This window comes from Myxine glutinosa, unplaced genomic scaffold (assembly GCF_964187855.1).
Source record: "Myxine glutinosa unplaced genomic scaffold, kmMyxGlut1.1 SCAFFOLD_3398, whole genome shotgun sequence".
NCBI classification, from domain to species: domain Eukaryota; kingdom Metazoa; phylum Chordata; class Myxini; order Myxiniformes; family Myxinidae; genus Myxine; species Myxine glutinosa.
The window spans coordinates 7,567-35,000 of record NW_027619490.1 but is presented as its reverse complement, the minus strand read 5'-3'; the positions used below and the strand labels follow the sequence as shown (position 1 = coordinate 35,000).

At 43.3% G+C, this 27,434-nt stretch overlaps 1 protein-coding gene across 1 annotated transcript; it reads left to right on the top strand.

Annotated features, from left to right (window-relative positions):
* Window positions 1-16,445: 16,445 nt before the first annotated feature.
* On the top strand, window positions 16,446-23,381 carry LOC144889386 (tumor necrosis factor receptor superfamily member 23-like). The gene is made up of 4 exons (XM_078769608.1): window positions 16,446-16,843; window positions 20,947-21,065; window positions 22,971-23,061; window positions 23,142-23,381. The coding sequence occupies exons 2-4, from the start codon at window positions 21,024-21,026 to the stop codon at window positions 23,303-23,305; spliced, it is 297 nt and encodes a 98-aa protein (XP_078625734.1). The 5' UTR covers window positions 16,446-16,843; window positions 20,947-21,023; the 3' UTR covers window positions 23,306-23,381.
* Window positions 23,382-27,434: the final 4,053 nt, after the last annotated feature.

The window sequence follows — 27,434 nt, the reverse complement described above, 5'->3', positions numbered from 1 at the left end:
CTTGGTGTTGCCTCTTCACTCCTCTCCCAGGTCATCTGCCAAGGCCTCTCTTAAAGCAGTCCCTTACAGTCGCTTTTATCACCTCCGGCGGAATTAAGCCGCCGGCTCCGAGGGCACGCCTACCGGGTCGCTCACCGCGGTGCTGATTGGCTGTTAGGGCCGGTTCACTCCTTCCCTCTTATGACAAGGTGGAGACACGCCTTTCTTCTCCGACTCAAAGCACATGGGCAATGGCGGTTGAAGAAAACCGCCCAAAATGCGGAAGGCAATTGGAAGGGAGGTTTTGGGGAAATTGGAAGGGCCTACGCTTATTTTGTTTGATACAATGCAAAGTCAATCTAGTGGGAAACACATACTTAGCCTACATGGAATAAGGAAATACACTATTTAAAAGATATATCGTGACCTGCGTGTATGTTTCATGGAATTAACTAGGAGGACGGCTGCGACCATTATTTACATTACCAGGGTGTTACCATACCAAAACCATACTCTTCACATTCGTTACACTTCCTCCAAAATTGTTACACTCCTCAAAACCCGTTACACTTCTCAAATTCGTTACACTTCTCAAAACCATTACACTGCACCCTCCTTTCTTCAGGCACGTTGTCGGGCCTACTAAACTTTAACTTAGTGTGACACGTAGGTGTAATTCCCTCTACAATTAACCTGACCCTGAGTGTGACAATTTGAAAATACAAATAAGTATGTCCCCCTATTGCATTGCATCCTGTCTAACAGACTCAAGCCCACAGCTAACCGAATTACGGAATTATTCTCAAACTATACATTTACGGTGGGGAGTATTATTTACAATGACGTTATTTCTTATTTACAACGCAACCCAGGACCTGTTTTTTTTTTTCTTTTTAGGGAACAAGAGAAAGAAATTCCTGTTGGGAGGGAGGAGACAGCACGCATTGCATCGATGCACCAGTACCAATACCACCAAAGCACCCAAAAGCACCAAAAGCACCACAAGCACCACAAAGCACCACTCGGTGCACAGTCACCATGGTTCATAATAAACACAACAAAACAACTGGTGGTGGTCTTCTCTTTTTCTGCTGGGCCGATGTTCTTCCCGTCGTCTTCTGGCTTCATGCGGCCTACTTGGAACTAACAAAAAGCACAACTTGTGTTCATTTTTATTTAGGGCCTCAGGGGCCAACTAAGGGTGGTCCACCTGTTTGGCATAGGTGCCACCTTACCGAGGTCCGCAAGCAAGATTCCCTGGCCACTATGGCCGGTCTCCAACAGAGGTGCCCTGCCCCAGAACCTGGGGTCCATCAAGTGGTACTTGGCCGCAGAACAGCGGTCCATAAAGTGGTACATCAACGCAATGCATGCTGGTTCTGGGAATCTCGGGCGCACAATGGCCACCTCACGCACGCTCCCCTCGGCACCCAATGGCGCACAGGTCATGTGGGAGACAAAAGAAAGACAATTGAGCGAGGGGTAAGGTCACAAGGGTACACGTCAATAAGGCAATGCAAGGCGAAATGCGTACGGAGGGCGAAGTGAGAAAGCTCGTCCCTACCGTACGTCACCCCCCTGTCACCTACCCTACCCTTACCCTTACCCCATATGTACAAAATCTACACATTTACAAATTCGTCACTACTGTCACGTCTTCCCCATATTTCCCTTATACCAAATTCGTCTCCACAATCCCTCTACTTCAAAATTTGCCATCACCCAATTCATCATCAACCCTCATAAGGAGGGAGAGATGGAATTACAAAGCACAATGTCACACCCACGTCATGATGCGTCTCACAATCCAAACATTTGCACAGTAAAAAATAATCAAAACATGGCATGGTGTGGAGTACCTGTCACCTCAGGTGAGTGGATGCAGATGGTGTGAGGAGATCCTTCATCCTAACTATCCTCTAAATGATTTTAACACACTTTACACTACCCGGGGTCTCTCCCTGCCAATCCATTGGCCAACTTACACTATGGGTTCTAACAACCAATTCCCATTGACCAAACTGTGGTGCTCCTCAATTTGGGGTCTCACTCCCCCGATTCATCTCCCTGTGCCCTCGCACAATTTCTGGGCTGCGACGTGCAGCTCTCCCAGCAGGTCTACCCACCTGCACACCTCCACCACTGTAGTTGCCACCCGAGCTTACCTGCTCCTCACCCTAACCTAACTAACTGGGGAAGACCCCTCTTGGATCTGTCACCCCACTGGTGCCCTCTGGCACTGGGCTACCCGGGTCCGTCCTACGGATCCTCGGGCCCCATCCACACAACTACTACCGGCTCCCAGAGCCCACCTGCAGCCTCACCTGGCCGACATCCTCACAGTGGTGGAGCGCCCAACCAACTACACACACTAACAGGCTACACGCCCAGCCATTTCCACAACACTAATGCACCCATCCAAACATCATTCTTCCACTCGCACCACAGATGCCAATATCCAACCACAATTTACCTATACCCTCTACCTAACACTTACTCTACCCACCCCGGGTATCCGTGATGGGGGTCCACTCTTCCCCCATTCACACCTTCGCACCATCCACTCCACTCCACAATTTCCACCATACTCACTCCACGACCATCCATTCCAATACCCCATATATTCCATACCATTTATTCCACACAACCATTCTCCATACCTGTTGTTGCACACCTGTGCACTCACCTGGTGCCACCTGCACCCTCCTCCTCTTCCTGGACCATTTGGTCAACACAACACGCAATCACCTTCACTCACTCATACACTGCTCCACACACCTGTTCAGTTGCACACCTGTGCAATCACACCTGTTCAATCACACCTGTTCAATCTCAAACACACGGCATCATCTCAGCTAACTACTCCCCTCTGAAACTTGCGCTTCCCTGTCGTCCCTTTAAACTATGCGCTCCCACGTCATTATCATCCACACTAAACTACCTGCGTCCCCACTACAGGTATCAGTCACTAACTAACCTTAACGTTACCTAATGTCATCTTCGCTAGATCCCTACAATATAACCTAACCCACCCGGGCTAGTTTTCACTGCCATACACCCCATAAGCTATTGCGCATTTGCCCCACCTTGTGAGGGACGACAGAGTTGCCATCCCACCACATGGGGGGCGTTCCCACTATCAATTTTGCACATCCAAATTCCAACCAATCAAAAATTCTGCCAATCACTACCCATCATCTGCCAATCATTACTGCCAATCCTTTGCCAATCAAATTTTGCTTTTTTCTAATTTCGGGGCCAAAACACTATCCTCGTCACCCGTCTACTTATTACATCCTCTCGGTGCGCCAATTCCCTTCCAAAGCTCGGCTTCGTACAGCCGAGCAATGAATGCGGGTTGTTTGGTGCCAGCGGCTGGATACGTCCCGCATTCGGTGCAGGGACGGGGGCTTACCCGTGCCGAGATCCCACGCACCACCTCGGCGTGGAACCATCCAATGTCCCGATCCCGACCTGCCGGCACGTCTCAATAGAAAGTGGTCGCCATGACGACCCTTCCTATCGGGCTGCCCGACGCGCACCGAGGGCCCGCTTCGGCTAAAAGTCGCTCTAACCGCTAACCCGGTTACCGTCGATGCCTCCTCACCTGCATGCTTACACGCATACGCTACCCCTTTCGTGCTCACACCTCCAGCTGTTCCCATGCTCCTCGTACCTTTCCTTACACACCCAGGTACTCTCATTCCGCTCACCGACTTGGTCACACACCTGACCACCGAACACCTTGGCACACATTCGTCGCTCGCACACCTCACCAACACACCTCTTCTCGCCCCTTCCTCGGTCACCTCCTCTGTGACCATCACAGGTGTGCTTTCACTCGCACACCCAACCACGTGCCTCACGACTAACTCCAGTGTGCATTCCCACACACGCTCTACCATTCCAGGTGTGCATCCTCGCTCACCTGTCACAACCAACTCACGCACCATGTCACTCTCACTACTCTCACCTCCATTCTTGACAGCGCACTCACCCTTACTCTCGACAGCACACTCTTTCCTCATGCACCTGTCCGTTACACACCTTTCTCGCGCATCCTCTCGCGCACACTCTTCCGTTACATCCTCTGTAACACTCACCACAGGTGTGCATCCTTCCTTACCTTTGACAGCGCACTCGTTCCTCATGCACCCGTCCGTTACACACCTCTTTCGCGCACACTCTCCCGTTACATCCTCTGTAACACTCACCACACCGTGCTTCCATGTACCCCCTCGCACACGCGCTTCGACCAACTCACTCTTGACGGCACACTCACTCCTCGGCGTGCACTTTTTCCTCACACACCCCATGGTCGGACATTCTCGCACACCTCTTTTTTCGCACACCAGACCTGTCGCACACTTCACCCACTGCCTTTCACGAACACCCGGATCCAAACCAATCCCCAAGCCGACTGAAGCTTTCCTCACATCATATACATTGCCACTCACCTGGGCACCTCGTCGTCGCAACTCCTCCGCCACCTGCAAACTCTTTATTTGGTTAGTGAGCATCACATTATGAGTTGAGCACCGACCTTGCACATATTCCATCGCCTCCTCCTGGATTTCTCTTTTAGTTTCTGTCCGTCTCTTCTTTATTTCACTCACCTCTTCTTCCACTTCCTCTAATTTTTGCTTCACCTCTTTTATTTCCCGCTGCGTCTCCCCAAGTTCGCCCTCTAAGGCTACCGTGACCGTCTCTATGTGCATCCTCACCTCTCGGTCCTTCGTCTCCATTATCTCTGTCACCTCGTCCACCCTCATTGTCAGTCCCTCACGTACCATCTGACATTGCTTCTGTGTCGCTATCAATTCGTTTTTAATTTCTTTTTGTGTCGCCTTTAACCCTCCTAGTACCGCAGTGTTCTTTTGAACCTGCTCCACTAACTCCGTGTGTCCCTCTGTTAGCTGTTCCACCTCCTCTGTCAGATCTTCTATTCCCCCTTGTAACTTTGCCGCCCCGTTTCTCACCTCTTTCTCCATACGCTTCTCACCTCGCTTTACCTCCTCGCGTAGCCCCGAAACCTCCTCACTTATACCTCGTCGTATCTCCTCCGTCTCTTTTGTAGATGCCACCCTCATCTGTCCCAATTCATCCCTCTGAGCATCCAATTTGGTTTCTACCCCGATTTTTACCTCCTCTATCTGCTCTCCCATTTGTTTAATTTCTCGGGCGGATTGCTCCCCTATCTCCCGCAATTTGTCCTCCATCCTATTTTGTAACCCCATTAACCCATTTTTCACCCCCTCTAACCCATTGTCTAACCCCTCAAATTTCTTGTCTAATCCCTTAAGATTATTGTCTAACCCCTCAAATTTCTTGTCTAATCCCTTAAGATTATTGTCTAACCCCTCAAATTTAGCTTCTAGCCGTTCCCCCATTTCCCCCATTTTGCCCCCCATTTCCCCCATTTTGCCCCCCATTTCGCCCCTCATTGCCCCCATTTCCTCACTATTCTTTTCCATAAGGGCCTTCATTTGTATCAGGAAAAGATTCAAATCCACCGGTGGCGCTGCTACGGTCGCGGGCGCGGCAAAATTTGGTGCCGCTACACCCACGTGCGCGAGGACGCCATTTTGTGCACCTGATACTCCCTCAACCGCCTCCTCATTGCTCTCCTCCTCCCTTTCTTCCACATACATTTCCCCTGGTTCCTGGGTTACCCCTAACCCGTCTATCTCCCCCACCGACATCCGATCGCCTTGATTGTCCATGGCGCGATCTCAAAATTCGGGTTTTATAAAACAACACAATTTCGGCAGCTCGTAATTTTGACCAAATTTTTTTCTACACGTTTTAAAAATTTGGGTCGGGCCTCGTATCCCACTCCCAGACACCAATTGTTACAGATCGCGGACAAGATGTTACTTTGGGCCGAGCGGATGGTCAACCGCGATCGTTACAGGATCCCCAATTGGCCCGATTCCACCCGACGTTGACCAGATCGCACCACAGATATTCAATCGGGAAACCTCTAAAGCGACCGGAAGAGAAGAAGAGAGAAGGAAGACAGAGTTCGGAGGAAGAACAGATTTATTATACACACACAAGCAAAAAAAGAGAGCGACCAATATTATTTACAGCAATGGATGGAAAAAGCAGTCACACAGTGCATTGTTAACTTAAACTATTCATGTTACTTAACCCCAAGACAACGAATAGGACAGGACGTTCACACTTACACAGGGGATATTGCAGGCAGGTAGGGCTTGAGGTGGATTGCTTGAGAGGGAGGCAAGGTCGGAGGCAGCAGCTCTCAATTCCTCGCGGTTTTGGCGGGAAAAACCTCCGTCGCGTAGCCGCGGCCGTCACGCGCTGGCTCGGTACACCTGCTCCTCTCCTTCCGGTGGGGCCGTCTCCCTCCTTGCAGCGCGTCTCTCCGAAGACAGGGGATATTGCAGGCAGGTAGGGCTTGAGGTGGATTGCGCTCCTCTTGGTGTCGCCTCTTCGCTCCTCTCCCAGGTCATCTGCCAAGGCCTCTCTTAAAGCAGTCCCTTACAGTCGCTTTTATCACCTCCGGCGGAATTAAGCCGCCGGCTCCGAGGGCACGCCTACCGGGTCGCTCACCGCGGTGCTGATTGGCTGTTAGGGCCGGTTCACTCCTTCCCTCTTATGACAAGGTGGAGACACGCCTTTCTTCTCCGACTCAAAGCACATGGGCAATGGCGGTTGAAGAAAACCGCCCAAAATGCGGAAGGCAATTGGAAGGGAGGTTTTGGGGAAATTGGAAGGGCCTACGCTTATTTTGTTTGATACAATGCAAAGTCAATCTAGTGGGAAACACATACTTAGCCTACATGGAATAAGGAAATACACTATTTAAAAGATATATCGTGACCTGCGTGTATGTTTCATGGAATTAACTAGGAGGACGGCTGCGACCATTATTTACATTACCAGGGTGTTACCATACCAAAACCATACTCTTCACATTCGTTACACTTCCTCCAAAATTGTTACACTCCTCAAAACCCGTTACACTTCTCAAATTCGTTACACTTCTCAAAACCGTTACAATATATATATATATATATATATATATATATATATATATATATATATATATATATATATATATATATATATATATATATATATATAAAGCAGTAAAGTATGTTTGTTTGTTTGTCCTCTTATAACTCGAGAACTACTCATCGCAGAGAAAAACCAAAGGCATATTCGGAATCAGTACATCTCAGAGCAACTACAGCACACCTTAAATTTAAAAAAACTTCGGGTTTTCAAATTAGCGTATTAGTGCAGAAACGCTAGCAGAAGAGGGAGGGAATCGAAGGGAGGGAGCGCAGCGCTCCCTCTAGCGCTTCGCAGCACCAGCGCTTCTGTTAGCGTAATTAGCGTATTTCGGAACGTTAATTTTTCAACTTCATTATTCGGAATCAGTACGTCCCAGAGAAACTTCGTAATGTTAATTTTTCAACTTCATCTGATTGACATGGGACCAACGGCATGTGACAGAGAGTGAAACATACATGCTACATTTATTTGACGACAATGAGTTCCGACTTCCGGGTTCGTGCCGCCAACCCTGTTAGGCGCCTCTTGCGGCACACAGGGAATTACCAGTGAACTGGTACTCAATTTGCCGACCTCGGTAGGATGACAGGCTGAGTCAACCCCCCTGGTGTTAAGGGGGAGGAGGAGGGGAGGGGGAGGGGCCCTTCTTCCCCCGGGCACCCCCACACCCTCCCCTCTTCCCCTCCCCCTCCCCCCCTGTTCCCCTCCCCTCCTCTTCCCCCTCCCCTCATCCTCCCCCCCTTCCCCTTCCCCCTCCCCCTCCCCCCTTCCCCCTCCCCCCGTTCCCCTCCCCCTCCCCCCTCCCCCTCCCCCCGTTCCCCTCCCCTCCTCTTCCCCCTCCCCTCCTCCTCCCCCGCCCGGCAATGCCGGGTACTTCTGCTGGTATATATATATATATATATATATATATATATATATATATATATATATACACAGTGAAACCTTGACTTACGGGTGCACCAACTTACGAGTTTTCCGAGATACGAGCCGTCGCTCGGGCGGTTTTTTGCTTTGAGATGCGAGCCGAGATCTGAGTTACGAGCTTACGCCACCCGCCACCAGGTGGGTTCCGGTCACGTGGTTATCTTGCCGTGCAAGCATCTCTGCCGTATATCGCTGCTGCTTTGTTTTCGCATTTTTGTTATTTTGGAAAATTTCTTAGTTTTAACCGTGGGTCCTAAGAAATTGAGTGCCAAGGGCAGTACTGAGAAGAAGAAGAGGATGATGTGCTTGGATATAAAACACGCAATCGTCGAAAAACATGAGCGAGGTGTGCGTGTTGTCGACTTGGCGAGGCAGTACGATCGTAGTACTTCTACGATATGTACGATTTTGAAGCAGAAGGAGTCGATAAAGGCTATTACGCCAGCCAAGGGCGTTACGATTATTTCAAAGCTCCGGACCTCTATCCATGAAGAGATGGAGAAGTTGTTGTTTGTGTGGTTGACGGAGAAGCAGCTCGCAGGAGATACCGTGACCGAGAGCATCATCTGTGAGAAGGCACGAGACATTTACGGGGATTTGGTGCAGCAGGCGGCGGGAACATCAACGGACGAGGCATCGGAAGAGTCATTCAAAGCCAGTCGGGGATGGTTTGATAATTTTAAGAAGAGGACCGGCATTCACTCTGTCGTCAGGCATGGTGAGGCAGCAAGCTCGGATGTGAAGGCATCTGAAGATTTTATTATAACTTTTGCCGAACTGATAGAAGCCGAACGATACATCCCCCATCAAATCTTCAACTGTGACGAGACAGGGCTCTTCTGGAAAAAGATGCCGAGGAGGACGTATATAACGGCAGAGGAGAAGAGCATGCCAGGCCACAACTTGTTCAGAGTGCCGGCGATAGCTCGCCTTCTCTTTGTGGAAGACACGGTGAGATCCTTAACATCCAACAACTAATGGGACGCAAACGGGGCGCCCAGTTTAGCGGTACACACATTGATGAATCACCCTGCCTGTGATTCACCCATGACAGGTTATAGCTGGGTCGGGATTCAAACCCAGGCTGGACAGTTTAGAGTCAAGTGTGCGTACCTCCAGTCCAGGCCATCCTGCCAACTTGTATGCTGCATACAGGTGAAATATAAAGCGCGAGATATTTTTATATATACTGTATATAAAAAAAAAAAAAAGTGGTTTTTGGCGGGCTGGAACGGATTAATAGCATTTCAATGCATTTTAATGGGGAAATTTAATTTGAGAAACGAGCAAATTGAGTTACGAGCTCGGTCACAGAACGAATTAAACTCGTAAGTCAAGGTTTCACTGTATATATATATATATATATATATATATATATATATATATATATATATATATATATATATATATATATATATATATATATATCTGCAGCGTCTGTCTTGTCTTGTGTTGTGTTGTCTTGTCACTGAACTACTTTCTCAAACTTTTGTGAAATCGTACCAAACTTCTGGTATGCACATATCTCTCCCGTCGGTATGTCCTAAGGGTAATGTTCCAATTATTATTATTTTTTGGGGGGAAATTTTTTTTTTTCAACTTCAATTGTTTATAAAATGTGATATCACGTATATTACAAATACATTTGTGCAAAATAATTGTTTGAATTATGATTGGTTTAAACCTGGGGTGGGGAACCTCCGGCCTCCGGGCCGTATGCGGCCCGCGAGACCGTTTGATCCGGCCCGCGAGGCAATTCGTCTGTCTATAATTCTAGTAATCTCTCCTTTTCAAGGTTTTAAATTAATCGGACAAGGGGTAACCAAGTTATGGCCAAAAACGATTCAACCAATCAGAGGAGCGAGCTTTCACGTGTTGTAACAGTCAACGAATGCCGAACGTGGCGAGCAGACGCTGCCTCGGACAGCACATTTGAGAACTTATTCATTTATTTGACGTTGGCAAAATATGTTGGCGCGAACAGAATAATTGCCATCAAATTAAAACTAATTTGCGATTAATCGTAACTGCGATATGCGACCTTCCGGACAGTCAAGTGAGTTCCGGACAGTCGTAACTGCGATATGCGACCTTCCGGACAGTCAAGTCAAGCGTGATCTCATGTCATCATTTCATTTAGTATATGCAAACATGGCGACTAACAAGAAAAGAAAGGTAGATGTGGAATGTCATGCTTTCCAAGAGAAATGGGCAAACAATTATTTCTTTGTGGAAGTAAAAGGCAAGCCAGTATGCCTAGTTTGTCGGGAAGCGCTCTCGGTGATGAAAAAGGCCAACCTCGAGCGTCATTACAGCTCGAAACTTGCTAAACTGGACGAGTTGAAAGGACAAATGCGCTTGGATAAAGTTAACGTTCTTTGGCGGAGTTTTGGTGCTCAACAAGCAGTCTTCATAAGACCACAATTTGACCGAGACAACACTACGCATGCTAGTTTTGTGGTGAGTGAGCTAATCGCTAAGAAGCTGATGCCGTATTCAGAAGGAGAATTTGTGAAGGAGTGCCTTGTTGCCGCTGCGGAGCTGCTAGCACCAGACAAAGTAAAATTGTTCCAAAGTGTCAGTTTGTCTCGAAGAACTGTCTCAGATCGGATTACTGACATGGCACAAGATATTGAGAAAACACTGAAGGACACCAAGAGATTTCCAGTTTTTCTCTCTGGCCTGCGATGAGACAACGGACATAACAAACACCGCCCAACTAGCCATTTTTGTGCGGGGGATTACAGTTGAGTTTGATACGAGGGAGGAGTTGCTGTCTTTGCGGAAGTAAAAGGTGCATGGCACCACCAAAGGTGAGGATTTGTTTGAGCAAGTTGTTTTGGCTATGAACAAATTCGAACTGCAGTTTGACAAGTTAAGTGGCCTGGCCACGGATGGAGCCACAGCCATGGTTGGCGTGCAAAAGGGATTGACTGCATTGTTCAAAAAAGAAATGAGTCGTCTCAGTCTCGATCCAAGTGAGTTAGTTGTATGCCACTGTATCATACACCAAGATAATCTGTGTGCACAGTCCCTGAAGCTCAACAATGTGATGACAACTATCGTTTCCACCATAAACGTCATCAAAAGCAGAGGGCTAAACAGCCGCCAGTTCAAGGAGCTACTGAGTGAATTAGAGTCAGAGTACGGAGATCTGGTTTACCACTGTGAGGTGCGGTGGCTGAGTCGCGGAAATATGCTCACACGGTTTTACTCACTGAGAGAAGAAGTGAAACAGTTCATGGAGATGAAGGGGAAACCTGTCATGGAACTCAGTGATAGCAAGTGGCTGTGTGATTTGGACTTCATGGTGGACATTACCAAGTACCTGTCAGAGCTGAACGTCAAGCTCCAAGGTCCCAACCAGCTTCTCAGCTCTCTGCAATCACATGTGAAATCATTTGAAGCTAAACTAAAGCTGTGGCAAGTGCAACTGGAAAGGGGAAACACTATCCACTTTCCCACTCTGCAAGAACAAAAGCCTGCTGTGACATCTGAATATGCTGCTGAGTGTGCAAAACTCCTCCAGGCATTTGGAGAGAGGTTCCAAGACATGAAAAGTAAACAAAGGGAACTGAACATATTTGCCACGCCGTTTAATGTGGAACCAGCTGATGTGCCTGACAACCTACAACACGAAATCATTGAGCTGCAAAGCAATGACGAGCTCAAAGCTAGGTACAACAACCTCCCTTTGCTCGAGTTCTACAAACTATGTACGTGCTGAGGATTTTCCCATTCTGAGGAGACATGCACTGAAGTTTGCATCACTGTTTGGGACGACCTACAGCTGTGAGCAGTTCTTTTCAAAACTGACTTGCAAAGACTCGGTTCCACTCAAGACTGACTGACCCAAACCTGCAAAACCAGCTGCGAGTAGCATCATCATCACTACCACCTGACACCAAACGCCTCGCCAAAGAGAAACAGTTCCAGCCATCGCATTAGGTGAGTCCGATATATGTATTCAATAATTTAGCATGGCCCTCGAAGGATGTTCTAAAAATCGAAATGGCCCTTGACAGGAAAAAGGTTCCCCACCCCTGCTTTAAACCATGACAAAACGGCAACTCGGGTACAGTCATTTATCTATACTAGGGCATGCCCGTACTATATATATATGCCCGTACTTCTATATATATATGCCCGTACATGCCCGTACTTCCTAGGGCATGCCCGTACTATATATATATCTAAAATTATATCCCCCCCCTCTATTTACATGAAATGGTTTGGTCCATTCGCAAAGCCAGTAACGACCACAGAACCCCCCCCCCCCTCTATTTACATGAAATGGTTTGGTCCATTCCCAAAGGCAAAGCGAACGGCTAAATCGCCATAGGTCGGTAACTACTTGTCCGATTAATATGAAACCTTGAAAAGGCACATCCTCGGGTCCCCAGCAATATACCTGGCAAGTTTCAAGTATATCGGACCGGTAGTTGTCGAGAAACAGCGGTCACAGACAAACAAACATACAAACATACAAACACACAGACACACAGACACACAGAGATTACTGGAATTATAGATAGATATCTACACATCTGGGCAGTGTCTGTGTTGTCACTTAACGACTCCCTCAAACTTTTGTTTCCGTGGTTGTGAAGTGTTTTTAATAACGTTGTGGTGGTTTAGAATCACGTGGTGGTGAGGTATTTTGAATTATGTGGTGGTGAGGTGTTTTTAAATGACGTGGTGGTGAGGTGATTTTAAATCACATGGTGGTGAGGTGTTTTTAAATCACATGGAGGTGAGGTGTTTTGAATTACGTGGTGGTGAGGTATTTATAATTACGTGGTGGTGAGGTGCTTTTAATGATGTGGTGGTGAGGTGTTTTGAATGAGTTGGTGATGAGGTGTTTTGAATTACGTGGTGAGGTGTTTTTAAATGACGTGGTGGTGAGGTGTTTTTAATTTTGTGGCTGTGAGGTGTTTTTATTACGTGTTTTATGGCTGTGAGGTGTTTTTACTTTCGTGGTGGTGAGGTGTTTTTATTACGTGTTTTATGGCTGTGAGATGTTTTTAATTTTGTGGTGGTGAGGTGTTTTTATTACGTGTTTTATGGCTGTGAGGTGTTTTAAATTACTTGGTGAGGTGTTTTGAATTACTTGGTGGTGAGGCGTTTTGAATTACTTGGTGGTGAGGCGTTTTGAATTACTTGGTGGTGAGGTGTTTTGAATTACCTGGTGGTGAGGCGTTTTTAATTTTGTGGTGGTGAGGTGTTTTTATTACGTGTTTTATGGCTGAGGTGTTTTTATTACGTGTTTTATGGCTGTGTTTTTTATTACGTGTTTTATGGCTGTGAGGTGTTTTTAATTTCGTGGTGGTGAGGTATTTTTATTACGTGTTTTATGGCTGTGAGGTGTTTTTATTACGTGTTTTGTGGCTGTGAGGTGTTTTTAATTTTGTGGTGGTGAGGTGTTTTTATTACGTGTTTTATGGCTGTGAGGTGTTTTTATTACGTGTTTTATGGCTGTGAGGTGTTTTAATTACGTGTTTTATGGCTTGAGGTGTTTTTAATTTCGTGGTGGTGAGGTGTTTTTATTACGTGTTTTATGGCTGTGAGGTGTTTTAATTACGTGTTTTATGGCTGTGAGGTGTTTTTATTACGTGTTTTATGGCTGTGAGGTGTTTTAATTACGTGTTTTATGGCTGTGAGGTGTTTTTAATTTCGTGGTGGTGAGGTGTTTTTATTTCGTGTTTTATGGCTGTGAGGTGTTTTTATTACGTGTTTTATGGCTGTGAGGTGTTTTAATTACGTGTTTTATGGCTGTGAGGTGTTTTTATTACGTGTTTTATGGCTGTGAGGTGTTTTAATTACGTGTTTTATGGCTGTGAGGTGTTTTTATTACGTGTTTTATGGCTGTGAGGTGTTTTAATTACGTGTTTTATGGCTGTGAGGTGTTTTTATTATGTGTTTTATGGCTGTGAGGTGTTTTCATTACGTGTTTTATGGCTGTGAGGTGTTTTAATTACGTGTTTTATGGCTGTGAGGTGTTTTTAATTTGGTGGTGGTGAGGTGTTTTTATTCCGTGTTTTATGGCTGTGAGGTGTTTTTACTTTCGTGGTGGTGAGGTGTTTTTATTACGTGTTTTATGGCTGTGAGGTGTTTTTATTACGTGTTTGATGGCTGTGAGGTGTTTTAATTTCATGGTGGTGAGGTGTTTTATTGCGTGTTTTATGGCTGTGAGGTGTTTTTAATTTTGTGGTGGTGAGGTGTTTTTATTTCGTGTTTTATGGCTGTGAGGTGTTTTAATTACCTGTTTACCTCAGTGGTAACCTCAGTTTTACAGTGGTAACCTCAGTGGTAACTGAGGTAATTACCTCAGTAACAACGCGTGGTGAGGAGCGCAGCGAGCCGAGCCAAGCTAGTATATATATATATACATATATATATGTATATATATATATATATGTATATATATATATATATGTATATATATATATATATATATATATATATATATATATATATATATATATATATATATATATATGTATATATATATATATATATATATATATATATATATATATATATATATATATATATATATATATATATATATATATATATATATATATATATATATATATATATATATATATACATATATATATACATATATATATATATATATACATATACATATATATATATATATATATATATACAGTGTATATATATATATATATATATATATATATATATATATATATATATATATATATACAGTATATATATATATATATATATATATATATATATATATATATATATACAGTATATATATATATATATATATATATATACAGTATATATATATATATATCTATATATATATATATATATACAGTATATATATATATATATATATATATATATATATATATATATATATATATATATATATACATATATATATATATATATACAGTATATATATATATATATATATATATATATATATATATATATATATACAGTATATATATATATATATATATATATATATATATATACAGTATATATATATATATATATATATATATATATATACAGTATATATATATATATATATATATATATATATATACATATATATATATATATATATATATATATATATACAGTATATATACAGTATATATATATATATACAGTATATATACAGTATATATATATATATATACTGTATATATATATATATATATATGTATACATATAATACACTATATAAGAGAGATGTCTGTCTGTCTGTATGTGTGTCTGTCTGTGTGTCGCCATTTTTCTCAGAGATGGCTGAACGGATCTTCATCTAACTTTCAGAGGTTCATCAGTGAGTGCCTGGGAGTGTTTTCGGAAAGAAAAAAAAAGGATGGTTTTTTTGGAGTTAAAAAAAAAATATAGCTCGATAGTGCCCAAGCCTTTTTAAATTAATGACAGTTATATACAAGTACACATTCGCATAAATAAATACAAAACAATCACCAGACATTTGAATACAAATAAATCAAACAATTCCGGAAGTGTACGAAGTTGGTAAAACGGCTTCTTCTTCTTCCTGCTCTGCAGCACACTTAACTCAGAAACGTGATGAACGCCACATTCACCCCATTCACCCACCAGCATATATATGAACCCCCTCCACTACTGCCTCCCTCGTCCCCCTTCCCCCCTCTCCCCTCCTCCCCTTTCCCCTTCCCTCCCCCTTCCCCCTATCCCCCATTCCCCTCTCCCCCTCAGAAGTTTCCCCTCGATCGGATCAAAAATAAGGGGGGAGCTAGGTTTTTAAAGTTTATGTTTCAAAACGTCATAACTCCAAAACCATGTGATGCATGACGTCATGCTCGCTGACTTTTTTGTTTGTCGTGGGTGTGCGATTCTGCCTGCAAAGTTTGGCCTCAATCTGTTCAGTTGTTGTGGAGAAAATCGTATTTTAGTGGTTTTCAGGCTTTTCACTCAAAACAATATGGCGGCGGAACCACGTGACCTACGACGTTATTATAATTTTATTTCTGCATGAATTCATACCGAGAAGATGCTCAAGAAATTTCATCCTGATCGGATAAAGTTTTTTACTTGTGGAATTATGACGTCATAAAGGCACCTAAGAAGTCATCATTCACATATGGTATTCCGCATGGAGAGTTCTTTGCAATGAGACCTGTCTCAATTATTTACGTGCAGCCGTTTTTTGAGATATAGAGGTGCAAAGTTTATTGGTTTTCCCAAGATGGCACCCGTACCACGTGACCTGTGACGTCATAATATTCATTAAAATATTCTACAGGTGGAGGTGCACCTATGGTTAAAATTTCAGGTCAATCGGACCAACGTTTGCCGAGAAAATGAATTTTTTTTAATGCTGACACGGCACACACTTTACTTTACTGAAATGCAGACACGCACGCACGCACGTACGCACCCGAATGCTTAACCTTGTTTTGCTTCGCGAGCTCAGGGTAATGATGTAATAATATGGGCGGAGGCATATCGTTTGACGTGGTGACGTCGAAGAGTGTCGTTCTAGTTCACCTGGAAGTTGTGGGTTACGATATGTAAATAAAGGTAGAAAAAGTCTGGTTCAATGCAGTTTCATTCCAGGCTACAAGGAAACAAAAGGTGAAAATGTTGAAAGGTGGTGTAGACTTTCTATCGGCACTGTACATAATTTATTGTGCGAGTGTGAACTTGTGCACTGTGACAGGGCGTGACGGGAAGTTACGTGACGGACTTTCCACATTTTTGGGGACGGTGAGGGCCGAGGTCGTTTTACAGGTGTGCAAAGGTGTGATTTGTGCATGAAAGGGGAATTCGTCGAGGAGGCACCAGATTCAATAAATGGAGATTTGTGTCGGTGTTCATCAGGACCAGGATCAAGATGTAAAAGGTAATTTATGACATGAACAGCGATGTATGGTGGAGTTTATCGAAATAAACCTGTTTGTTTAAAAATGGTTGATGTACCTGTACATATAGTAATGGCTTCTCTTCACAGCAAAGCTTCTCTTGGGTTGTGTACAGGCCACCAATATCAGGTGATTCATGTCGGTTACCTTCCTTCCCTTCGCACCTCAGACTTTCCTCCTCTTTCCCACAACCACCGGCATGTTCCTTACCTTCTCACCACTACCGACCAGTCTCTTCCACTCCCACCACTTTCCATTTAACTTTAAGTTCCATTTCACTTTAATATCTTTTTTTAAGTTTGAACTTTAACTTTAAGTTACATCAATCCCCTTTTTCCTCTTTAAAAGTTTGTTGTCAAATAAATACTTCAACACACCAACACATACACATCTTCCTTTCTACATTCCCTAAACTCGCCTTTATATCACCCCAACTCCAACGTTTACAAACGGATATCCGACTGGGAAATTTCAAAATCCCAGCTAGCAATGGATGTTTGTATTTAATTAATCGTTCATTTTGTAAAACACCAGCGTTCCAATCCATGTCCCCTCCTTCTACTCCTTTCCTACACCCATTCCATCACTGCCTTCCCCCAACCCCTCCCCTTCAAACCTCCCCTCTTCCCCCCTCCCCTTCAAAACTCCCCCTTCAAACCTTGCCCCCTCATCCCTTCCCTTCAAATCTCCCCCTCACCCATCCCCTTCGAACCTCTCCCTCACTGCTCCCCTTCAAATCTCCCTCCTCACCCCTCCCCTTAAAACATCCCCTCACCCATCCTCTCAGAACCTCTCCCTCACTCCTCCATTCAAATCTCCCTCCTCACCCCTCACCTTCAAATCTCACCCAGAACCCTTCCACTTCAAATCTCCTCCCCCCCGAACTCTTCTCCTTCAGATCTCCCCCCCTCCGAACCCCACCCCTTCAAATATCCCTCTCGAACCCCACCCCTTCAAATATCTCTCTCGAACCCCACCCCTTCAAATAACCCCTCACTCCTCCCCTTCAAATCTCCCCCCCCCCCAGCCCCTCAAATCTCCACCCCGAACACCTCCCCTTCAAACCCTCCTCTCGAACCCCTCCCATTCAAATCTCCCCTCACTCCTCCCCTTCAAATCTCCACCCTGAACCCCTCCCCTTCAAATCTTCCTCTCGAACCCCTCCCATTCAAATCTCTCCTCACTCCTCCCCTTCAAATCTCCACCCCGAACCCCTCCCATTTAAAACTCCCCACGAACCCCTCACCTTCAAATTTAGCCTCCCACCCCTCCTCCTCAAAGTTGCCTCAACTCATCCACAAAGCCGCCCTCCACGCTTCCTCTCTCTTCCAGCTCATTATTCCACCTCCCCCAAACTTCTACTGTGCTCTGCACCCCCCCCCCCCCCACCTCAATCAACACCTCACTGTGCCTCATCCCTTCACCATCTAGCCTTTTGTCTTCTTCATCCTACCCTCCCCTAGCTCTTCTGCAATCTCCGACACACTGTTAACAGCTCGCCCTACCTCCCCTCTCCTACCTCATCTTACCCTAGCCCTCCCCTCTACTGTACCCGATGGTCCTCCTCCCCCATCCTTAATGGTATGGACCTCAAACATCCGGGGCTTTCGCTCAAACCTGACTGATCTATACATACAGGTTGCTTCTGATAAACCAGACTTTATCTGCTCAACAGAAACTTTCCTCCTTCAATAGAATCGAGCCAAGTCCTGGAGGTGGGGTTGCTATCTTTATCAAAAACTCTTTTCCTCACTCTCCTTGCACTGCCCTCACTACAAAACACCCCCAGGAGTACCTCTGGCTACGGCTTCCTCTCCGTTCCCACCTTTTGTTCATATGTGTTTTGTACCGTCCACCAAACAGTGATGACTCAATTTACATCTCACTGTCCGACAACATGGACCAACTTCTATCCACTCATCCCAACTCTCTCTTCCTCATACTTTACCTGATGGGATGTCTGACATTTTACCTTTGACCTCTTGACCCCAAAATCTAATCAGTTATTCTTTACATCATTATACATACCTGTACCAAGTTTGAATTACATCCCTTTAGCCATCCTCAAGTTATAGATCTATTGCAGACTGACTTTTTGACCTTTGACCTCTTGACCCCAAAATCAATTACTTTCATCTTTGCATCATTATACATACTTGTACCAACTTTGGTTACAATCCCATCACTGGTTCACAAGTTGTCACAGTAACAGGATATTTACATAACATGACCTCCGACCTTTGGCTTTTGACCTCGTGACCCCAAAATCGAATCAGTTCATCTTCACCTCGTCATGCATACCTGCACCAAGTTTGACTAATATCCCTTGATCCGTTCTCAAGTTATCGCGGTAACGAAATCTTATCACGGATGGACAGACAGACGGACGGACGGACAACCTGAAAACATAATGCATCCAGCGGCTTGGTCTGCGGCGGCATAAGCTGCAAAGTATTATTGTACACCGCTCCTTTCCTATGCTATCTCCAGGCATTGCAAATCGTCATTGCTGGGCACCGAAGGGGGCTCGGCAGTGACGCACGCTGAAAGAGAGTACTCAGTTTTCACTCTGGTTGTTTGTTTTCTTGCTTTCTTGTTTGTTTTCTTGTTTGTTTTCTTGTTTTCTTGCTTTCTTTCTTGTTTGTTTGGTTGTCTAGGCGATATCTCAGCCATTCTTTGAGCTAGGAAGCTGAAATTTTGGCACAATAGTGAGAAAGTGCTTTGTCAAAAACAGTATTTTTTGTTTTTTGATTAATCAATAAATTGAGGAGTTATTTAATTATTAGCGATTAATGAAGTACTTATTTAATTAATCAAATTTCCTTTCTCTTCTGACCATTAACTCAGGCACCTTTTGAGTGAGGAAGCTGTTATTTGGACATGCCAATGAACAGGTGATTTGGCTGCAAAGGCTATTTTTGATTTATTAATTAATCAATTAATCGATTCATTATTTAATTATTAGATTAATGACAAAAAAATTTTTTTTTTAAGTTACAGATTCTGATGAAATAGTGGTAGTTTATGTGTTCTCTAACCAAATTGATTAATATTAAAAAAAATTTATGATTATTATTTATTTATTTTCATTATTAACCATTTATTTATTTTCTTTCTCATTTGGCCAATATCTCAGGCACCTTTTGAGCTCGGAAGCTAATATTTGGACATGAGTGACCAAGCGATGTGGCTATCAAGGATATTTTTGATTTATTGATCAATCAATTAATCGATTAATTATTTAATTATTCGATAAATTACTAAAAAAAAAATTTTTTTTCAGTTACAGATTCTGATGAAATGGTGGTGGTTTCTGTGTTCTGTGACCGAATTGATTAATAATTTAATTTTTTAATGATTATTATTTATTTATTTTCATTATTAATCATTTATTTATTTTCTTTCTCATTTGGCCAATATCTCAGGCACCTTTTGAGCTGGGAAGCTAATATTTGGACATGAGTGATCAAGTGATGTGGCTATCAAGGATATTTTTGATTTATTGATTAATCATTTCATCTATTAATTATTTATTGATTAATCGATTAATTATTTATTGAGTAATTATTTAATTATTTAATTTTTTATAAATGACTTATTTAATTACATTTCTAAAAGATACATCTTCGGATGAAGCACCAGTGGTTTAGTTATGCTATTAGCCAATTGATTATGAAAATATTTTGTGATAATCTTTTATTGATTTTAATTATACAATTAATCAATCAATTAGTGTAAACCTCTCCCTCCCAATGCAGCCTCAATGAGCTGCACTGCGGTATTGCTGGGCGCCGGAGGCGCCCCGGCAATGCCGCGCTGTAGGATATTTAATTATTTGGCATGGGGGCGGTGTACTTTGAATGTATGTGTACTTGTTTACTTATCCTTTGTGTACGATCTCCACTGATACCAAGAAGTCAATTTAACTTCACTTCTTACTTTTGTGATCCACTCAGAGGAAATGCTTTCTGAATACCAGGACTTTATGGTCAACCCTTTAAGTTTAAATAGTATACCTTTGTTCACCGACAAGATTATTATATTCATAGAATTTAGAAAGATGAATGTTCGTGTTGCACAACAGGTACTGTTCCACCTTTTCTCTACAAATGAGTGAAACAAACTCTGCGGAAACTTTCACCAATTTCTGGCAGACCTGATATGGATCTACTGTGGCTGCTTCTTCCAATTCTCTTTATCAAGGTATGTTTCATGCCATTTGTTCTGGCCCTTGTAGATAAAAAACGTGTTGTTCCAAACATCGAATAGAGACATTATAATCTTTTCAATCTCATTTATTGACTTTTTAAAGTATTGTATAGAGGTGTTTTCATTCTATCATCAGACTCGGAGGTGTAATGTTTAGAGCATCCGCACCGAGTCTAGCAGATCGGTGGTTCAAGGCCTGGCCGAGTCGTACCAAATTTTCAAAGACATTACATTAACCCTTTGAGTACGGATGACGTCCAGTGCCGCAACCCGCGAAAAAGTTTTGTGTACGGATGACGTTACAACACATCATCGACAATACCTATAAATAGATCTTCAGTACGTAGTTGCATTCCCGTACCAAAATAATCTCGTACCGGGGTATTTTTATGAAAAAAAAATCCCGTACTCAAAGGGTTAAAAATGGTATGTGCTGCTTCTTGCTTGACTCTCAGCATTTAAAAGTGAAAGACCACAGATGCGCAACCATAGGTTGACATCCTTTGGTAAGCTTTGATGGGCCTAACCTCTAATCACCTCCTCTTGTGTTGAAGAAGGTCTTTGTCGGGGAACTCGTTATTAAATAATTGTTCGAGTTTCTTTGCATTGAACCATATTCTGTTTTTAGCTGTCTTGGATTTTCTTCTTCATTTAATGTTGTTAATTAGTAATGTTATCATCTACAAAATGTTATAATCTTCAAAATCTGTCTCTCAGATCATAACAACACTTTAAATTCTTATTAATGAAGGTTGAAATTTTGATATTGATTCCTATTTAGATCTGTAAACTTCATGATTTTTTTTCATGTGGACGTTAACTATCGACATGTGAAAGTACTCGAGTGGAGTTCATTCTCATTTTAATTAACGTCAACTATTGTCTTTTCCTCATTATTTTCAATACTTTGAAGAACAATTGTATATTGAAATGATGTAATAACTTGCACAAATAATGCTTTAACCCCAAAGTTGTTTCCTTTCACCAAGGGTATTGATTGAACATTTGAAGAAACTGGAAATTAAGGAGAAAGGAAGTAAAATGAATGATTAATTAATTGCCTGCTATTCACTTGTAAGGATAAATCATTATTCATTGGAATAATATATTAATGACAATCAAAACAAGTAGAGCTACATTCAAAGTACACCGCCCCCATGCCAAATAAATAAATAACATATCCTCCAGTACTCGACATTGCCTGGGCACCTTTGGCGGTCAGCGATTCCGCCTTGCAGCACATGGAGACGGAATTGGAAGGGAGCATTGTTCAATAATTGATTGATTAATTGTGTAATTAAAATAAATAATGATCATAAAATAATTAATTTATTAAACAATTGATTATGGCATACCTAAACCACCACCGTTTCATCCGAATATGTAACTTTTTGAAAAATAATTTAGTAATTAATCGAATAATTAAATAATTAAATCAATTAATTGATTAATCAATCAATCAAAAATACCCTTTGCAGCTACACTTGGTCATTGTCGTGTCCAAATAGCAGGCTTCCTTGCTCAAAAGGTTCCTGATATATTGCCCAGATGAGAAAGGAAATAAATTCGTTCTTAATAATCAATAATAATTAAACAATTCATCAATTAATTGATAAATAAAAAAATTAGTATTTTTTTTTTTTGGCCAAAGCATGTTCTCACTTTTGTGCCCAAATTTCAGCTTTCTAGCTCAAAAGATGGCCGAGATATCGCCCAGACAAACAAAAGACAAGCGACAAAAAAAGAAAACAAACAAACGTAGTGAAAACTGAGTAATCATTTTGGCGCACGTCATCGCCGGGTCCTCTCTGGTGCCCGGCGATAATGTCATGCAGTGCCTGGCGATGGAATTGGAAAAGAGAGGTGTACAATTAAGTTTTGTGTGTTTTGGGTTTACAGGGTTCATGTTTCAGAGCAGAAAGGTCATCTCGGTGCCCAGCAGACCAGTTCCCTCTTGATGATGGGACTTGTTGTGAATTATGTCCTGTCGGTGAGTCCTTATCTCAACTACACTCTTATTTTATGGTTGGCACCTTTTACAGTGATTTAAAAAAATTGTGTATCTATCAGGAACATACATGGGGAAGCCTTGCGAAGTTCCTGGAAGTCGTTCTCTCTGCTTTCCTTGTAAAGAAGAGAATTACATGGATGAGAAAAACCACATTACAATGTGCAAGCAATGCATTGTTTGTGACCCAGGTAAATTATTCTACTCCATTCATTTTTACACTTGATTCCTCAAAGTATGAGCACAACAACAACCTAGAAAGCATCCCAAAATGCAAAGCCCGTCAATGTCCGTTTTGTAAAGTACTCTAAATATATTTGGCCAATACAACAGCGAGAATATATTTGTATGTATGCGTTTGTATATGTTTGTGACCGGGCCCGTCATCTGAACGGGGTTCAGGGTTCCATTCGACATCGCTCTAATGATCACTGGAGGGGATCAACTTTGAGCTATTGAGACATTGGGGAATGTTATTTTTTCACTCACTTGGAGCACAGTGAGTTATCCTATACTAGCTGATGGTACCATCATAAGATGTGTTGATTGTATATTTGATTGCTATTATTGTTGTATCGTTATTCTTGTGTGATTTTTAAAACAATATTTGTTTGTTGATAACCATTGGTGTGGTTTCCCTTTTGATTTTTGACACAGAATAACATATTTTTCTGCTGTGGCTCCTCTCGGGGCTCGGAGGTACACCGTGACCAGGGGGTCGGGGAGGAGCATGTAACAGAATTTTGGTTTCATTCAAAATCAAAATCTTATGTGTATATATATATATATACATATATATGTATAAATATATACATATATATGTATAAATATATGTATGTATGTATATATATATATATATATAGTATATATTATATATATATACTATATATATATATGTATATATACGTATGTATATATATATATAATATATATATATATATTATATATAATATATATATATATTATATAATATATATATAGTATATATATATATATAATATATATATATATATATATGTATGTATATATATATATATATATATAATGTATGTATATATATATGTATGTATAATATATATATGTATATATATATATATATATATATATATGTATATATATATATGTATATATATATATATATGTATATATATATATATATGTATATATATATATATATGTATATATATATTTATATATGTATATATATATTTACACATATATATGTATATATTTATACATATATATGTATATATATACTGAAACGCAAAAGAAACTTACCACCTTTGAAACCTTTAAATATCAACAATAACACTGCGTGTAGTAAATGTGTGAACTTATTTGTGGACAATAGTGTCCTCACTGTCAGACAAAACGGTCATGGATGGTCACTTGAACCTTCAATGGTCACTTCATAGCACAGCTGTTGAACAGCCGTTTTGACTGTCAGTGACTAGCCAAGGGGTACGGGATGATTTTAATGAGCTGCATGTGATGTCTTGATATTGGCTTTAAAAAGGCCAGTGCAAAATGGGCATTTCAATCAACATGCCACGATTGTCAAGGGATCAACGGCAGCGTGCCCTGGGCACCCCCACCCACTGATATACATGCCTGATGTTTTTGTAGACTCAGAAGAAGACCTTTGTTGGTCGAAAGCTTGTCGACAATTAAAGATCGACGTCCTGAAGCTACGTCCGCGTCTTATTTAATCTAACGATTATATATTCAATACAAATGAGACGCCCTGCTCGTACTTTGGAATTTCTACTATTTCTTACAGTTATATATATATATATATATATATAACATAGAAAACAAATTCTGCAGGCACCGAATAACCGTGGCAGCTGACATATCCCCGCACGTATAAGCAAAGGGGAATCGTGAATACTCATCGACGATAGTGAGCAGATAGCGAGAGCTGCTCGACATTGGCAGCGGCCCTTTGAAGTCCATCGCCAAGCGCTCCCATGGTCTAGTAGCCCTAACGAGTGTCCCCATAGGAGGGTTATAAAAACGCGGTTTGAGTTCCGCACAGATCGCGCAATCACGGCAGATGCGGCGGATGTCCTCAATTGAGTACGGCAGATTGCCCTCGCGCACAAAATGCACGAAGTGCGTTACCCCGGGATGACACATAGTGCCGTGCAAAGTGCGCAGCCCCTCCAAAGTTACAACCCCCGCGCAAGTGGCCGGCCTCGATAAGGCGTCGGCGACCAGGTTATCCTTCCCCGGGCGGTATTTGATGGTGTAGCAGAAGTCGGCGAGTTCGATACGCCAACGGGTGATTTTCTCATTCTTAATGCGCTGAGCATGTAAGGTGTCGTACATAAATGCAACGCTCTGTTGGTCCGTGATGATTTGGAAACACCACCCAAGCAGATACGGCCGCCATCGCCGAATTGATTCGACGATCGCGTACGCTTCCTTTTCGACAGACAAATGCCTCCGCTCGGCGGAGGTGAGAGTCCGAGAGAAGAAAGCCACAGGGCGGCCCCCTTGGGAGAGAGTCGCCGCTATCGCATGATCTGAGTCATCACTCTCCAAAACGAAAGAGGCTCAATCGTCACGACAGCGGCACCAGCGATGTCGACTTTAAGGCCCTCGAAGGCCGTCAGGGCGGCTGGGCCCATGGGGAAAGTGTCGCAGGCCACGAGGGGGCGGAGCTTCGCGGAGAAATTTTGCACCCACTTTGAATAGTGGGCGAACAGCCCTAGAGCGCGTTTCAGCGAAGCCCGATCGCTAGGCGGAGCCATATCGAGCAAAGGGCGCAGACGCTCCTTATCCGGAGAGACAGAGCCATGGGTCACGGTGTACCCCAAAAGGTCTACCGTGCATAGAGAATATCGACACATAGCCGCATTCATGGTTCGGCGATATTTCCGCGCGACCTCGAGGAAGCGTTTCAGATTAGCGTCGTGATGCTCCTGGTCATACCCACAAACCGTAACATTGTCCAGATAGACAAAGACATCGGTCAAATTCTCCTTCGCAACGTGGTCATCCATAGCTCTCTGAAAGCAAGAGACTCCGTTAGTTACCCCAAAGGGGAGTCGTGTGAACTGGTACAACCGCTGACCCGATTCAAAGGCTGTAAAGACGCGATCAGCCCTAGAGATGGGGACCTGATGATACGCACTACGCAGATCGAGAGTGCTATAGACGGAATACAGGGCCACCTGGCGTACCAGGGCGTCCATCCCCGGTAAGGGGTAGGCATCCAGCTGTGTAAAACGATTAATCGTCTGCGAATAGTCGATTACCATGCGCCGGCGGTGGGCCTCACTCCGCACCACTAAGACTTGGGCCTGCCACGGTGACCTATTGTGTTCTATAATACTGTCCCAGGGCCGTTTCTTCCACAATGAATTGCGCGTCCGCGCGAGAGTAGCGCCGCGATTTGACGGCTACCGGGGTACAATCAGTGGTCAGGTTGGGGAACAGTGAGAGAGGCTCCATGTCCATTTGAGCGAGGGCGCACACAGCGAGAGTGTCCAGCCCACCGAAGTCTATTTCCAAACGTCCATGCCGCTTAAGGAAATCAAGTCCTAACAGAACGTCAGCGCATAAAGCAGGTAATACCATGAGATACACGTCCGGGAATGTGCGTCCCTTTATCACAAGTTTCAATCGACACGCCCCTTTTGTGCTCAACCGAAGTCCCTGAGAGGCCATGAAGATCCGGCGGGTTGTCCCGAGAACCGGCCACCCATGTTGATGCACGAGTCGCTGATCGATAAAACTATCCGTGGACCCCGTGTCAATCAAAGCTTGTGCAAAAACGCCCGCGACCGTGAGCGGAATGATGGCCTGCGCAAGGCCGGCAGACCCGGCAGGTATTGTGCCGGCCGGGCGAGAAGATCGCGCCTCGCGGGTGGATCCCACACCGGCTGCAATCCTTCGGGCAGCGTCGGCAGGTTGGGCCTCAGCAGGAGCATGGAAGTCGCAAAGCCCTCTGTCAGAGGACATTCCCATGCCGGCTGCAGTTTCCGGTCATTCGGGCAGCCTGGGGAGAAACCCCATGACAAGCGCATAGTTGGCTCATCAGCAGTTTCATTTGCCAAAGGGGGTGTGAGTAGGTCGTAAGAGCCGCCGCCAGATGGCGCTCGAATCACGTGAGAAAGATCTCTGCCGTCTGCAGATTAATATGCCAAAGTGGGTGCATGTAATTCGTAAGAGCCGCCGTCAGATGGCGCTCGAGTCACGTGAGAAAGATCTCTGCCGTCTGCAGATTCATATGCCAAAGTGGGTGCATATAATTCGTAAGAGCCGCCGTCAGATGGGGCTCGAGTCACGTGCTGCGTTTGCTGCACATCGAGAGGAGTTTCCAAAGCAGGAGCAGGTCGCTTGTTTGA